The 14,716-nt window shown below is 38.8% G+C and overlaps 1 protein-coding gene across 1 annotated transcript in view; it reads left to right on the top strand.

Moving 5' to 3' along the window:
• ipo11 (importin 11) overlaps positions 1 to 14,716 on the top strand; it is a 116,487-nt gene that overhangs the window by 74,619 nt on the left and 27,152 nt on the right. Inside the window, exons 23-29 of the mRNA XM_022764793.1 lie at positions 1,089 to 1,168; positions 1,270 to 1,350; positions 3,281 to 3,376; positions 3,809 to 3,922; positions 4,428 to 4,549; positions 10,518 to 10,613; positions 13,014 to 13,098. Coding sequence (XP_022620514.1) covers positions 1,089 to 1,168; positions 1,270 to 1,350; positions 3,281 to 3,376; positions 3,809 to 3,922; positions 4,428 to 4,549; positions 10,518 to 10,613; positions 13,014 to 13,098 — 674 coding nt within the window. The remainder of the gene's footprint in view (positions 1 to 1,088; positions 1,169 to 1,269; positions 1,351 to 3,280; positions 3,377 to 3,808; positions 3,923 to 4,427; positions 4,550 to 10,517; positions 10,614 to 13,013; positions 13,099 to 14,716) is intronic.

The raw sequence follows: 14,716 nt of genomic DNA, 5'->3' as shown, positions 1-14,716 counted from the left end.
TTCACTCCTGCTGGTGTTTATTAACACACATTTTATAACGTAATCTGTAACACACCAAAATGTGAAACAATACTACACATACACTGCATATACAGTAAATCCACATATTTATCCAGTACTGATCTGTGAGTCTTCACTGTATCTTGTGTTAATGTGAACTTAGACAGCATAGGTCAGACAAACATCAGAGACAAAGTAGAGCATATTTAATGCTGAGATAATGATGTTTCACAGGAAACAGCATGCTTAATAATTTAGATTCAGTTCTTGTTAAAGATCCTCACAACCTCTCTCATTAATGCTGCTAGATAAGCGGCCACTTGATCTTTCTTGTAGGCACACAAAGCTATTGCCGCAATGTTCATATGTTGCATCATGGATATCTTGAACTGAGTGGTTAAAAAACAGCTCATCCTGCACTACTTTTTTGCAAATCACTATGTTAAGTCAGTTTCGTCCTTTCATCTTTCAGCGTGGAAGAGCACAACCAGATGGACTCAGATGCATGTTTTAAGAAACATGAGAAGTAGCTGTGCTTTGTGTCCTTGAATATTTCTTCTTGATAAGCTTGTTGTTACACCAACATAGTCATACATATCCAGTGAGCGTATTGTCTCATCTTGTCTTCTTGAAAACCAAAAAGGATCCTGCACCTTTTTTTTCCTGAATTTTTATTTATTTTAATATTAAAGATCAATGGAAATAATGCCTGTTAAAAATATTCCTCCCCATGGACTTGCTGTGTTTTTTAAAGTTTCTTTTTTAATTAAGCTTTGAGTCACAGTGTAAAGAATTTGTAATATTTCACAATCTTTAACCACATGCTGTAAACACTGAACATTTCCCTGAGTAAAACGTGTGTTTAATTATTACTCTGAGTGAACAAAGCTAGTAAGACGGTCCATCCATTATGCAATGCAGTGACAGTGTGTTAGACAACTAAACAGTCTTGTCCGGCTGTATCATATATTTATAATTAAGTGCCTTTATCCTCCCTCTTTGCCTGCTTCTTCTGTTCCGTCTTGCATCAATCATGTAAACCCTCTAGTCCAGTTTGGTAAAGTGTAACATCTGATGCTTTGTTTCAGAGATGAGCTCCGAGAACCTGCGTACCTGCTTTCAGATTGTTAATGCCTACATATACTTGTCTGCCACAGAGTTCCTGCAGGTGAGACACTCAAACATGCTGTATTCCAAGTGAAATATAAATATACATAAAATTATGTGCATTATGTTAACCTCCTTCTGTATGGATTTGTGTATTTCCAGAGCTATGCAGAATCACTGTGTCGATCCTTCTGTGATTTGCTTAAAGACATCACGAATGAGGGACAGGTCCAAGTGCTCAAGGTACTGTCACTATCTGCTTCACACACACACACACACCTACACACCTACCTATATTGCTATTGTTTATTCTTTTTCTCTTCTCAGGATTCACTTTTTATTTTTCCCTCTTAAGTTCCACCACAGTGTTTGTTTGTTTGTTTTGGCTGTGTGGCCTGGTGAAGAGTAAGTGCACTGGAAGTGGCGTTAAATGCTGTTTACACTAGACAGTGCTGCTTGTGACTCGACACCAGATTGTAATGCAGGAGGAGCCTTGACGTTTTTACAGCTATTAAATTATTTGAGTTATGTGCCAACTTGTTTTCTCTGGCCAGCTACAGTTACAGTATATCACAGTATATCAAAATAATGGACTTTACAGAGCGGCTAACAAGGGTGTTACCTGAGCAGTATAATTAACTTAATGTTGATCACGACTTTCTGAATGACAAGCGTCTGAATACTGATATCAGCCTTGGCCTCGCTGGATCTTAGAGTGTTTTTTGATACTGTTGACCCTTCTAGGTTTTGACCTAGTTTTCATCAATCATCATTGAAACAAACACACCATCATGTGTTTTGCATGTGTCATTGTTGTTTCAATAGGTGTGATGCATGATGGGTTAAAATGACAAGGACTATAAATTGTCATTTCTCTTATTTCGGTGTAATCTGTGACTTATGCTTGGAATGTATGTGCGTATATGTCAGCGTGCATTTATGCCTCAGCATTTGTTGTCTTCGCAGACGGGGGGGGGGGTATGTGTATGCAGAGTAGCCATGAGACCAAAGAGCTTTAGCTTAGTAAAGCACAGTGGAGTTACTGCACATCTGGCCCCTGCTAATCCTTTGTTCGGAGGAGAGGAGAGCAGGCAGACAATAAACCTGTCAGCCTACACAACCTGAACACACAACGGCTCGACGCATGTTGACACACTCAGAGCAGAGGGATCAGAGTAATCAGTGCACGTTTCTTTGAAAGGTTCATATGCATGCATCCTTGTAGAGACAGATGTGAGCATCTCACTGTCTCTGTGCTTCAGGCTTGGTCGCTAACCTTTAAGTTAAATATTCTCATTTGAGGTTTTAATTTGCCAAAATGTCATTTGTAATGTTACAAATGGTGCAGTCTGGATTTATATTGTAGTCTAAGGGAAGCCTAATGAGGATGTAAAAATTCTTTCACCCCGTCCTTTGAGATAAGTTGTCGTGGCTAAATTTAGGTTTATGCGTTACACTACCCGGTATCTATTTTTCTGAACAATAACTCAGGCACATGTTTTACTGAACATAATCTCATCTCTAAAATAGTTTCAGCTAGCATTATAACCTTCATGAATGTAGGATTTATCTCAGGGTTTGTTGTATTAGATTGCATCGGTTTAACCAAGTATAGCATATATAGTGACGGCTAAGTGCATGTCCACATACAGTACTGTATGTATGAGCCCGGAGATGCATGCCACACTGCTTCTGTCACTGTATCTTTTACTCTGAAAGTTTTCTTTAGTCACATTGTGGCTTTGTTTTTTTTTTGTTGGGTGGTGGAAGCTGTTGATTTTTTTATTCAAGTGTTTTCATTTTAGCTTTAATTCCTGAGAGAGCTCATTCAAATTTATTGGAAATTTAAAACCCAGGGGACTAACCTTGTATGCCACATACTGTAGGTCAGACCCTCAATTAAAAGGAGGATTTTCTGCACTCTTTTACTATCTCTCTAAAAAGAAGCTCTTACTAAGTCCTTTTTGCCTCTTTGTGCCTTCCACACATCGTCCTGTGTTTGACCCTTACTGTCTTTTTTCGCACTCTTTATTTATTTTTTGCATCCTTCCTGGTTCCCTCCCGAGTTCTCCCTACATGTTCCTCTTGCTTGTTTTTTGGCCTTGCTACTGGAACTTACTCCCCTCTCTTGAGTTGTGTCCCTCATCCTCCCTCACTCTTTCCCTCTCTGCAGGTGGTAGAGATAGCTCTAAAGGTTAGCCCCATACTGGGAGCCCACATGTTCCAGCCCCTGCTGCCAGCTGTCTTCAGAGGTATTGTGGACGGCGAGGTGAGTCTTTCATTTTGCACAGAACTGGCTTGGGATTATATAAAATAAAAGGAGAAACTTATAAACATGTTATATCAGCTGTGGTGCATTTTTACTCCTCGTCCTTCCTCTGTTACTGATATTTAACTTTATTAAACCCTAAAGTATTTCCTCCAAATGAGACTGTTCCTGCTGCTGTGTTTTCTTCCAGGTTGTCCTTTTCTGTCACATAAAATTAATTCTTATGGCGGCTATAGCGTAGCATTTATTGATCAACTCAGATAAAGGTCACAGTTTGCCTTTCCAGGATACTGCTGTGTCAGTGGGCTTCTTTTTTTTCTCCCTAATCATGCTTAATGACCTGTGCTTTATGTATGTGCGTGGGTATATGTTTCTGCATCTGCGTGTCATTGTGCATTGTGCATGATACATGTGTGTGTGTGTGTTGCACAGAGATATCCCGTGGTGATGTCCACCTACCTAGGAATCATGGGCCGTGTCCTGCTCCAGAACTCCAGTTTCTTCTCCTCTTTGCTCACTCAGATGGCCTCCGAATGCAGCCAGGAGGTGAGGCTCGATGTCTAACCTTCATTTCTGTCTTCTCAGCACAGTCCCTTTGAATGTCTGTGAGAAACATAACTGCAAAGTGCCTGTTAAAAGAGAGTCGTTCTGAATGAAGCTGAAAGTAATGAGCCAAGGAATTGCAAATGGTAACATTTTCAAGCACTAAAGTTTAGAGTCGCCTCTCTTCACTGTGAAACTCCGGCACGGTTTTATTTGTGACCCAGAGCAAAATTAATTTTGCAGATTTTGACATTGCTGCCTTAATCTAAATAGATGAAAGGCCAGTGGTTGTCTCTCCATCTTGCCAAAGTCTTCTTTTTTTTAACGATAGAGGACAAGGTAGGGAGGTAAATGAGGCAGAACAAGCAGGGAAGGTCGGTTTTGCTGACTTTTATGACTTTAGAAAAACCATATTTTTAAACATTAAAATAAAATACATTAGTATAGTGTATCTTGAGTTGTCAAACTCTGTTTATGCCATCGCTCTTGTCCATCTTTCATCTTTCAGGTGGACCAGTTGTTGGGCAGTGTGATAGAGATGTGGGTCGACCGCATGGACAACATCACTCAGCCTGAGAGGAGGAAGCTGTCGTCGCTGGCTCTGCTTTCCCTTCTACCATCTGACAACAGGTGAGAAACATTTATCATTCATTTATGAGCTGATGGGGCTTTGAGATGATGAAAGGTGGATAGCATCCACCTGTCATCCACCCCTGTCAGTCCAGCTAACATAAGAGGACTGTGAAGAGACACACTTGACAAATTATTTATTCATCTGTTGTTTAGCTTTGTAGACTCTAGCTGCTGGTATTATCCTTCTCTATGTGGTTTGTGATGTTGCATGTGTTGTCACTAACAACAGAGGATATTAGTTATTTTTATTCTTAATTTCTTTGAGAAATATAACAGATGTTTGACATAGACATACTGTATATGCACAGCACAATGACGCACTGACAGGGTTGGTTTTTTCATGCTTTACATGGTGCTTACAAGATGCATAGAGTGTTGTAAGAGAGACAACTTTATGCCCAACAGAATGTGGGGCACTTCTAGACAATTAGTGACATGCAGTTATACATACAAGCTCACGAATATGTTGTATGAGTTTATATTCTGTCTAATTTACCACTTCTTGATGCCCTGTCTATAATGAGAGACATGCAGTGTGACTGAGGGCATGAATCTGTAAATCGGAGACTAGCTGAATTATAAAGGATTATGGTGCTGAGAGGCAAAACCATCTGAGCCAACATCTCTTACCATGTCAATGAAGAAGCAATCATGCACACAGAGAGGAGACGAGTCCCCTTAGATCAAAAGTTTGGATGTTGTTCAGTGTCAGACTGGCTGTTCTCTGCAATGCTAGAAAAGTTGCACCCAGAAAGTTCCTTTCACTACCAAAGATTCATGATACAGCACTTGGCAGCACTGTGGGTTAAATCTAAGCTTGATAGTAACCAGAGGATAGAAGTGTTTACTGTATACCCTCTGAATCTGCACAGGGTGATGGTAGTGTGCGGATAGAGATAAAACCTGATGTATCTTTACTTACTGATATGCAATCAAATTACTTGAGCTCAACCAACATGTTATAATTGAGAGAGTTGGAATATTGAATTTAATTTAAGATACAAAAAATGATTTTCTTGCCTGAGTCATTACACGTTGTTACCTACACCTGACTGTGATAGGTGTACAGGAAGGCAAAGTACCAAACATTTTTTTTTTTTTTTTTTTTTAAAAAAAAATTTTTTTTTTTTTTTTTTTTTTAAAAGAAATGTTTTTCACTTGCCATCAAAAGAATTTCCTCATTTCATTTTCTCAGTGGGACTTCTCTTGAAGTGGTTCAAAGGAGTCACTGTGGGTTTTAATGATAAACTTTACTTGTGATGTCCTATCTGACTGTATGGTGGTGCATGTTTTTATCAAGATCTTGGGAAGCGCTAGTATTCTATAGTCCAGATATGGTAATCATACTTGAGATGTCGACAGGCATGAAATCCTTTGTTACACCCCCTTCCTTGGTCTGGAACAACAATTGATTATGACAGCTCTGGTTGGTTAAGTTCTGCATGACAAATCAACTTTCTCACATAATATCATAACTAAAATTAGAGGAGGTCCATATCTTGTCCATAGCTGCCTCAATATAATATAATTGTTTTTTTTTTTCACTCTTAGTTGAGATTATGAGTAGCAAAAATACTGTGTTTTACTGGTATTGAGTAATGAACCTCAATCATTTAGCTGATGAATAATTTTTTGCCCTAATGACACATAATTTTAAAATAAAATGCTTTTTTGAGATAATTAGCAGTCATAATAAAAAAAGTTAACTTTGACAAAGTTTTTTTTTTTTTTTTGCAATTGTTTGGCAACACAAATGAGCTTTTATGTGTATCAGACAGAAGATAAGAGCTTGTTAGAGAACAATATAGCCTAAATAAAAGGGGTGCCTGATGAGTGTGGCCTCTCACTTGATATTCTGTCATTATTTACAAACTTTGTTTGGCCATTATTATGTGGACATATGTATGGGTGGGATATTCTTATCAGTTTATCACATATTCCTTATTAGTTTTTTTTCTGGTGTCTTTAAAAAACTTGATGTTATCTGGAAAAAGGATTAACAGGAAGTCAGTGGCTAATATTTTTCTGGACACTAAGATGATTCAAAAAAGGAGTCATTGTTGATAGGTGTTGGGTAATAATAAAATATTTTGACATTCAGGGCTCCGCAATCTTGATATGGTATAAATTTGTTGCATAAAATTTTCTGAATAAATGATAGATCTTTCCTCATTTCTGAGTTTGTCCCTGGCAGTGAGAATGGTTGATTTTGATCTTATTTGGCTACCAGATTAGCATCACAGAGTGCTCTTTCTGGGAGGACTTAATGGCACTCTGTCTGTGCTTCATTGTTGATTCATGTGTCTTTCTTTGGACCACAGTTTTGTCTTACGAGTTTTTAGAAAAGCAGCACATAGTTCCCAATTGTTCCTGAATCACACAAGTGCTTTGTGATACAATATTTAGCAATAGAACAAAATTTGAATACTAGTGGTAGAAGTAATGCTGATGCTTTTCACTTTATGCCTTGAAGCATAAAGTGAAAAGGCACCACCACAGTGCAGTGAAACAGCTGCCGGCATGTGATACATACAGTGTGGAAGTATTCAGTTTTAGTATTCAGTTTTTTTTTCATTCTGATGGACCAGTCAAGGATATCACAGGAGAAACCAGCTTCCATTTATAAATCATGCAGATTGTGTCTGCCTCATTTGAGTCGTGGATGGATAAAGAACAGTTGAAGTTAGATGGAATATAATTAGATTACAACACTATTAGCAGTGTTCAGTAGCTTACTTTGTTGCTTCTGACTTTGATCATTTACTTGATCACATATTCTTGTCTGTCTTCATACGGCTGCGTTGTTGTTCATCAAGTTCAGACGAACTGCTTGTAGGCTATGACAGATAATACTGTTTTTATTCACTTCGTCCACTACTTTCCTTGCATTTTGTGATTAGTTCTGTTCCTTGAATGCATCACTGTCCTGTTTGTCCTTTGTTAAGCTCAGCTTTAGAAAGACTGAATACAAGTAGAACTAACTTTTGTGCAGTCTCAGGGCAGGGAATGTTTCATTTTGTATTTAACATGCACAGCCATGAGGTAATTTTCACAGAAGACTGCTTAAGTCATCAGAAGCTCTTGTTCAAGCCTTTTTTTTTTTTTTCGCAGTACCAGTTCATCATCACTGACAGTTTGCTTTTCAAATGCAAAGGTTCTGTTAAGAAATGCCAATACTCAACAAGAATAAGGACTTTAATAACCTTACTTTAACTATTGTCTTTTATAATCCGATGATTTTATGACTTGTGGGGTTTATCTTGCTTCGTTCTGTAGAACTTTGCAATTTGAATTTTGAAAAGTTTTTATTTTATTATTATGAATAAATCAATATGCATATCTTTTATTGCCTGGATCTCCCGTGCTCACATTTTGTCTTATTGGAATTACAACAGTTTCATCTCAAAGTTGGTGCATCATGTGAAGAATCAAATATTCCCTTTGCATAGACTGCAAGTACTTTTTGTCTCATCAAAGTTTTCATAAGTATTTATATTTCAATAAAAACATTCAGTCTGCTGTTGAATTATGCTTTTTTTGTAGCACCAGAGTACCACAAATGTAGGTTATGATTAAACCGTGTTATCCAGCTTATGAAGACATAAGACACTGAAGCACACATGGCTGTAGCTTGCATACGTGCACATACATACGTGTGTGAATTTCTGCTTTTGCATGTAAGAGGTTATCACTAAATCAACCTCTTCCCCTTTTTTTAAATTTTGCAATCATTTGCCTTTAATTGTTGCATTTTTTCACTTATACATTTTTAGAAATCAGTTGATTTTGAATTTTTAATTGTTTGTCTGTAAGAGTAATTTGTCAATACTGTTAGAATATTCACCAAAGCCATTGGTTGCTTTGATAGGAATTAGATATGCCATGGCTTCAATTTACTAATGCGACAGCTGCAGCAAAATCTAGGAACTTGTACGCCATCTTCAGCCCTGGAGTTATGCACTCTCCTCTTATATCACCAATGCACTTTGACTATTTAGGGTCTATTCTAATGATCTAAATCAGTGATGCTCAACAGCATCAAGTGTAATTAGTAATGTTTATTGGAAATCCATTTGCAGCAAGTTCAGCTGGAACATATATGCCTATTTTAAGAGAGATGTAACCAGAAGGAAGACATGTCAGGAGGAGGTATTATAGCAGTGTGGCACTGCTACTATAAGGAGGAAAACTTTACAGATAATCTGTAATTGCTACTGAGCACAGAAAAGAAATCTGACTGCAATATGATGAAAAAATGATTTGCTGAAGAAAATTCAGCCCTCCGTTTTGAATGAACACACTGCGGGGCAGAAATTCACACTGAAAATTTCATTTTGGGCGCAGCCTTCACTGGTTACTGTCACGTGCTGCCCTGCAGCGGCCTCTTGTTTATGGAGTGAGGACGAGACACTTTGTTGCTGTGAGTAGTTTGTCTTTGCATGTAGCCCATCAGCTCTCAGATCAGGTTTCCACTGACACTGATTTGCATGACAGGCATGAAGCAGTGGCCGTAGTCAGCCATTAGAAAATAATCACTGGAGAGGTGTTGGGCTGGACTGAATTAGAATTGACAGGCATATTTTAAAGTGTGATAGTGGATCTTTAATATGATGCATGCATTCAGTTGTTGCTATGGTTGCCAGTTTGAGACTATTATTAGGCAATTGAGGGCAGAGGTGTTCATTGATGTATTTTACACTCCCAGGACATTAGTAGTGACTGATTGAAACGAACTGTTTTAAAATTCAGTTTTTCATTCTTGTTTGAGTCAATCAAATATCGCCTACAGTATTTAATAGCCTTTGATATAATTTTTCCTTTCATCAATGTCTTATAGTTGGTTGGAGAAACATACATTTTCTCACTCACCAGTGTAGAAAGTAGGATTGTAGTGCACAGCCATATGCTGGATCCCCTATTCCCGTAGCTCAGCTTTCACTTTATCTCAGTCTTGACGGCAATATATACAGCATGAGTATATACTTGAGTAGTGTACATGGAAAAGATCCCCACACATTAGAACTGTCTATATCTACTGGCTGGGCGTGTGTCGATCTTGCACAGATTTTTTCCTTCTTTTTTGCCTGACTTCATGCTCAGTGAACTTTTATGCAGCATTGCCTTGGGTCCACCTAGCCAAGTACTTGAACTGACAGAACGTTTGATGCATCACTGCCCATACCCACACATAGTCAGTCTTTGTGTCTTTGCATTCTTTTCCCCTCCTTGCTTTTTATTCCTATTGACATGGGAAAACCCACTTTTCATTCCAGTGTTAAAGAAAGACTGAAATAATTCATAAATGACTGCCGCTTGTCTCAAAGCTTGGCAAAATAAAAGACATTAAGCTGCAGTGCTTTAGGTTTTTCACACTTGAATGTTTGATTTGAGACAAAAAAACTCCCTTTACAGCTGGAAAATCACCCTTATTGTATGTGATTGATCATACAATGGAAGCATGTTTTTTGTAGGACCATAAAAGTAGAGAAATGTTTTCAACGTTAACCTCATTATGGGTTGGCCTCTTTTGATTACTCATTCTCTTTTTTTTTGGGCTTTGTTGTAGTAAAATTTTCCTCAGACTGTGCACACAGGGAATAGAAAAGTATATTATTTCCAAAAGCCAGAGGTGAAATGGTGAGGGAGGGATGCATAAAAACAGAGCAATCTGGACATGGGTGCTGTGAGGCGAGTTGTTGGATGGCACAACCACAAATAGCCTTTTCTCTGGATGACCATATGTTTTTTTTTCTTTGGTTGTTTTTTGACAGCCTCTTTATCATATCCACTGTTTGCCAGGATTTAACTTGGTCTATTGCTCTTGATGACAATTTGCTTCTTTGGACAAATACCCACCTCTCTCTATATCGCTCTGTCATTCAAAAACACCCACACACACAAACACACAGCCGGTGAATTAATGATCTCATGAATAACCAGTCTGTGTCATCTGTGTGTTTATCAGTGTGATCCAGGACAAGTTCTGTGGCATCATCAACATCTGCGTTGAGGCGCTGCATGATGTAATGACAGAAGACCCCGAAACAGGAACCTTCAAAGAGTAAGTATGCATTAAGAGAGAGGGAAGAAAAACAAAAATGAAAAAATTAGATGAATTCTTCTAAACCATTCAGTTGAAACCTTCTAGTCATTTTCCTCACAAGTGAAAGAAGTTTGTAATTGTAAAAGAGACAAAGATTGTGCTTGATGAGCGGAGACAGTTGAAGTATTCGTTCTGAAAGTACTTGAAGCGGTGCAATTGCAGATGTGCTGCTATAATCCAATTTATCAAAAACAAAGCTCCAAAGAAAGAATAGAAAAATAATGAAACAAAAGCAGCCACTTACTCATGGATCGTGTCAGTGCGCTGAAGGAGGCTGAGTTGCGGTGTTTGACAGGACACATTTCTTTACAAAAATAATGGCCTGTGAAATGGCCCAGAAAACACTGGCTCGCTATGGAAGGAGACACTAACGCAGGCCCTACTTCGACTCTGAATCTGCTCTGCGCCATCACTCTCCCCTCTGGCTCTCTGTCCCAGTAGCATGGTACTCATTTCTTCTTAGATGTTAACCTGCATGCCGACACCTCTTTTTCCTGCTGTCAAAAATGCTCAGCACCCTCCTAAGATGTGCCAGTGTGAAATGATCTTAGATGTGCCCGTGTAAAATGAACTGCAAAATTGTGTAGAAAGATTAGTCTTAAGTGTTTCTCTATTTACCATTGTGTGTGGAAATATTATGCTTCCATGCTGTGCACCATAACAGACAAAAACATATTTGTGGATGCTTGTTCCCTCTGAGTTTTATTCACTGTTTGGAAATGCAATCAACTGAGATGGGTAGCAGTGGGTAATGCAATCTTCCTGTTTGTATTAGAAATTAAGTTTAAAATTAAAATGGACTTTCCTTTTACTCCTATTGTCATTAGTGGTTTGGAATTATTCCTGCATGGTGTGGAATAAGAATGAGAGTCATTGCTGCCATTTATAAACTCAATACAATAACAAGACAATTAGCAAGCCAATGCAGCATGTTACTCAAGTGTTATTGAAGAAAATCAATCCCTTGTCACGTGACTACTATAAAAGAAATTAAAAGTTGAAATGCCTCTTGTACTGTACTGAACTGTACAGGGCCAATCCTGACGAATGGGAAATGAGGATCCAGAAAAGTTGCAGTTGCTGAGGGAAATATCTGGATCTTTAACTGCTAAATGCTCCGCTATGTTCACCGGGTAGTTGCTCAGTCAGTCTGTCTGCAAAGTACGTTTCTATACAATTAAACTGCAACAGCAAATAGGTTTTGTGCGAAGTAACAACAATGAACATATCAGAAAAATGTTCACAGACGGCTTATTTGTTTTCCAACCAAAATAGTTCTATATCCACTACTACAGCTACTGACTACAGCAATATTAAACTTTTTATGGGTATGTTAAACCACTCACAGCACTTGGTTAAAATTAGGGAAAGAGCTTGGTCTGGTTCAATATAGGAAAAGTTCACAGTGAAATCAGACACAACATGTTTATTTACATTTAACCAAAACCACAATCTTTCCCTGACCTTAACCAAAGTGGTTTTGTTGCTTAAACCTAAAACATAGATGGGATGCAAAATCTGGTCATGTTCTTTCTCCACCCACCTTCCACCCCGACCATGTCCAGGCGACTTCTAGGAGACAGGGTTGGAGCAGGTAGTGTAATGTAGCTTTTTTAGAGTTTTTCCACTGAAAACAGCTGCCTGCTGCGGCTGAAAATAACCTCATGAGAAAGATGAGAATGAACCAAAACAGTCAAGGTGCAGGCCAGACAGCTAAACAAGGAGCTGAAAGTCACTATAAAGCTCTGTGAAACAGAAAGGAGCTGCTTGGGTGATGATTCTCCGTAGAGCCCTTCTACATTGCCATATTGATACATTGCTATGAATATTATTTATTGCTTTAAAGACGTGCTCATCCCAGAAGAAAAAGATTGGATTGTAGTTACTAAGCTGCATTTCTCAAAAAATGACCTGTGCTCCTGACACTTAATTCTAGCAAGTTGATTTTTGTTAGTTTGAATTTCATTAGTAAGAGTTCAGGTAGAATTTTAGTTAAAATTTCTGATCACGAGTTCATCAAGTGTTACATGTCAAAGTCAGGTAATATGATATTCATGTGACATCCCCTACCTTATCTCTGCTCATAATGTGGATTAAGTAACAAAGACAAAGGAAATAAAAGACCATACACAGACTATGGACTCAACACAATGGTTTCTCTTGTAATTCTCTCTGCATTCAAATGAACCAATATGAATACCAGGCAGAGCTGTGTACATAAGTGCCAGAGGGTACAGCCTTTTTTTTTATTTTTTTATGTGCCTTTGTGTGTGCATGCTGCCTGTTCTGAAATTGTCTCCTACTGTGCAGGTTTGTGTGCTCTTATTAATATTGAGTTGAATATTATTGTGTTTGCAGCTGCATGCTGATGAGCCATTTTGAGGAGCCCAAGCTAAGTGATGATGAGGAGCCACCAACTGAGCAGGACAAGAGAAAGAAACTGGTGAGTCAGTCACACACAATGGTACGCACACAGTACAGTTTTAATTTCGCAATCACTAAAACATTTTTATCGTGTGCTGTTCTCATTTTAGATTTTTTTGATGAATAGCTTCAATAATAATACTACAGAGAACGCTGCTCATAATACAACATTAAAACACTCAACAGAAATAAGCCCCATAATTTAGAGCCCACAGAAAATTTATTTCTCCAGTAAGCACGGAAAATGTGGTCATTTCATACACTCGTTAGTCAGGCACCAATTCAGAGCCACCTCTCAGCTTCAGTAGCTGCTGCAGCTTTTCAGGTACAGCACCATGTAATCACTTAAGCACAGCCCCCAGATACATGAATGTGTCAGAGTAGCCTGCTGCGAGTCACTTTAGGTAAGCATGGATGTTGTTGAGTACCCATAAATGGCCTCTAGGTGGGGGATGTATACCAATTAAACAGTACAGTGATGCATGTGTGCATGTGCATGCATCCCTCTGCTACTCTGTCACACAAATTGTAACACTCCTTCACATTGTAAAAATATTGTTTAATTACGATGTTGGCGCCTCTCTGTGTATGCGGGCTTCTCCAAATGAGTGCCTGCGCAAAATTAAATTTATAAACAAATTAGATTTCACTGGTGTTTGAATGAAGAAATGCAGCTGTATTTGCTTCCTGGTGTGACTTTGTGTGACTTTCTCGGTGCGTGTGTATGTGTGCCTTTGCTGGGCGGTATTCCACTGTACTTATCACCTCAGTCCAGACCCTGACTTTTTGCTCCAGGGAATAGAGAAGAGGAGACTTCGCACCTCTCTTGGTTTCTTAATGTGTGTGAGTGTGCGTGCTTGGCGCTGTGCCTGCATGCATGTGTGCAAGAGACGGGTGCGCCCACATGAGACGATTTTGAGCTTGAGGAGAAAGTTAATGAGGAAGTGGACTCGTGACATTTATTGACTCCAGTTTTGTTGTGTTTTATGGCTTCTGTCCTTGGCAGGTGTGAGCATATTTGTATAAAAGCATTCATGTGCATGAAAATGTGTATGTTTATGCCAGGCTGAAAGAGCTCATGAGAGACTTCATAATGAATAGTAACCTCAAACTGTCTTGTTTATGCATCAATGCCTCACCTTGATAAATTTATTCAGACAGTGGACTGGCCATGCATTATATGTGATGAATAAATTTAAAGCTATCACATCCACATCGGTTAATTATTTTTAGATGTACTTGCACTCACTGGCACTCGCATTCATTTAGCCAGCTTTCATCAGAAGCTGCCGTGTATGTCCACCATGTGCAGGGTTAGGTGTATGGGTCTGGTGCATTGCCAGTCACGCAGCAGGTAAAGGCAGGAGGCCTAGATATGAACACTGGCACTTGAAATGTCACATCCCTGGGAATGATGGAGCTTGAGGTAGTGAAAGAGGTGAAGCAATACCAACTACATATAGTTGGACTCACCTCTACACACTGCACTGGTCTTAGAACCAACCATGACAGAGACTGGACTCTCTCCTCCTCCATCTCTAGGGAGGTGTGTTTATTGTTGCTATTCCCTTACAGAACCCTACTGTGTTTGGGATTTCTTTTTTTATATGCAGTGCATGTGGATAATAAGTGTGCTG

This window comes from Seriola dumerili, unplaced genomic scaffold (assembly GCF_002260705.1).
Source record: "Seriola dumerili isolate Sdu_G_001 unplaced genomic scaffold, Sdu_1.0 BDQW01000581.1, whole genome shotgun sequence".
Classification (NCBI taxonomy): domain Eukaryota; kingdom Metazoa; phylum Chordata; class Actinopteri; order Carangiformes; family Carangidae; genus Seriola; species Seriola dumerili.
The sequence above is the reverse complement of the archived record's forward strand: the minus strand, read 5'-3'. Positions and strand labels throughout refer to the sequence as shown.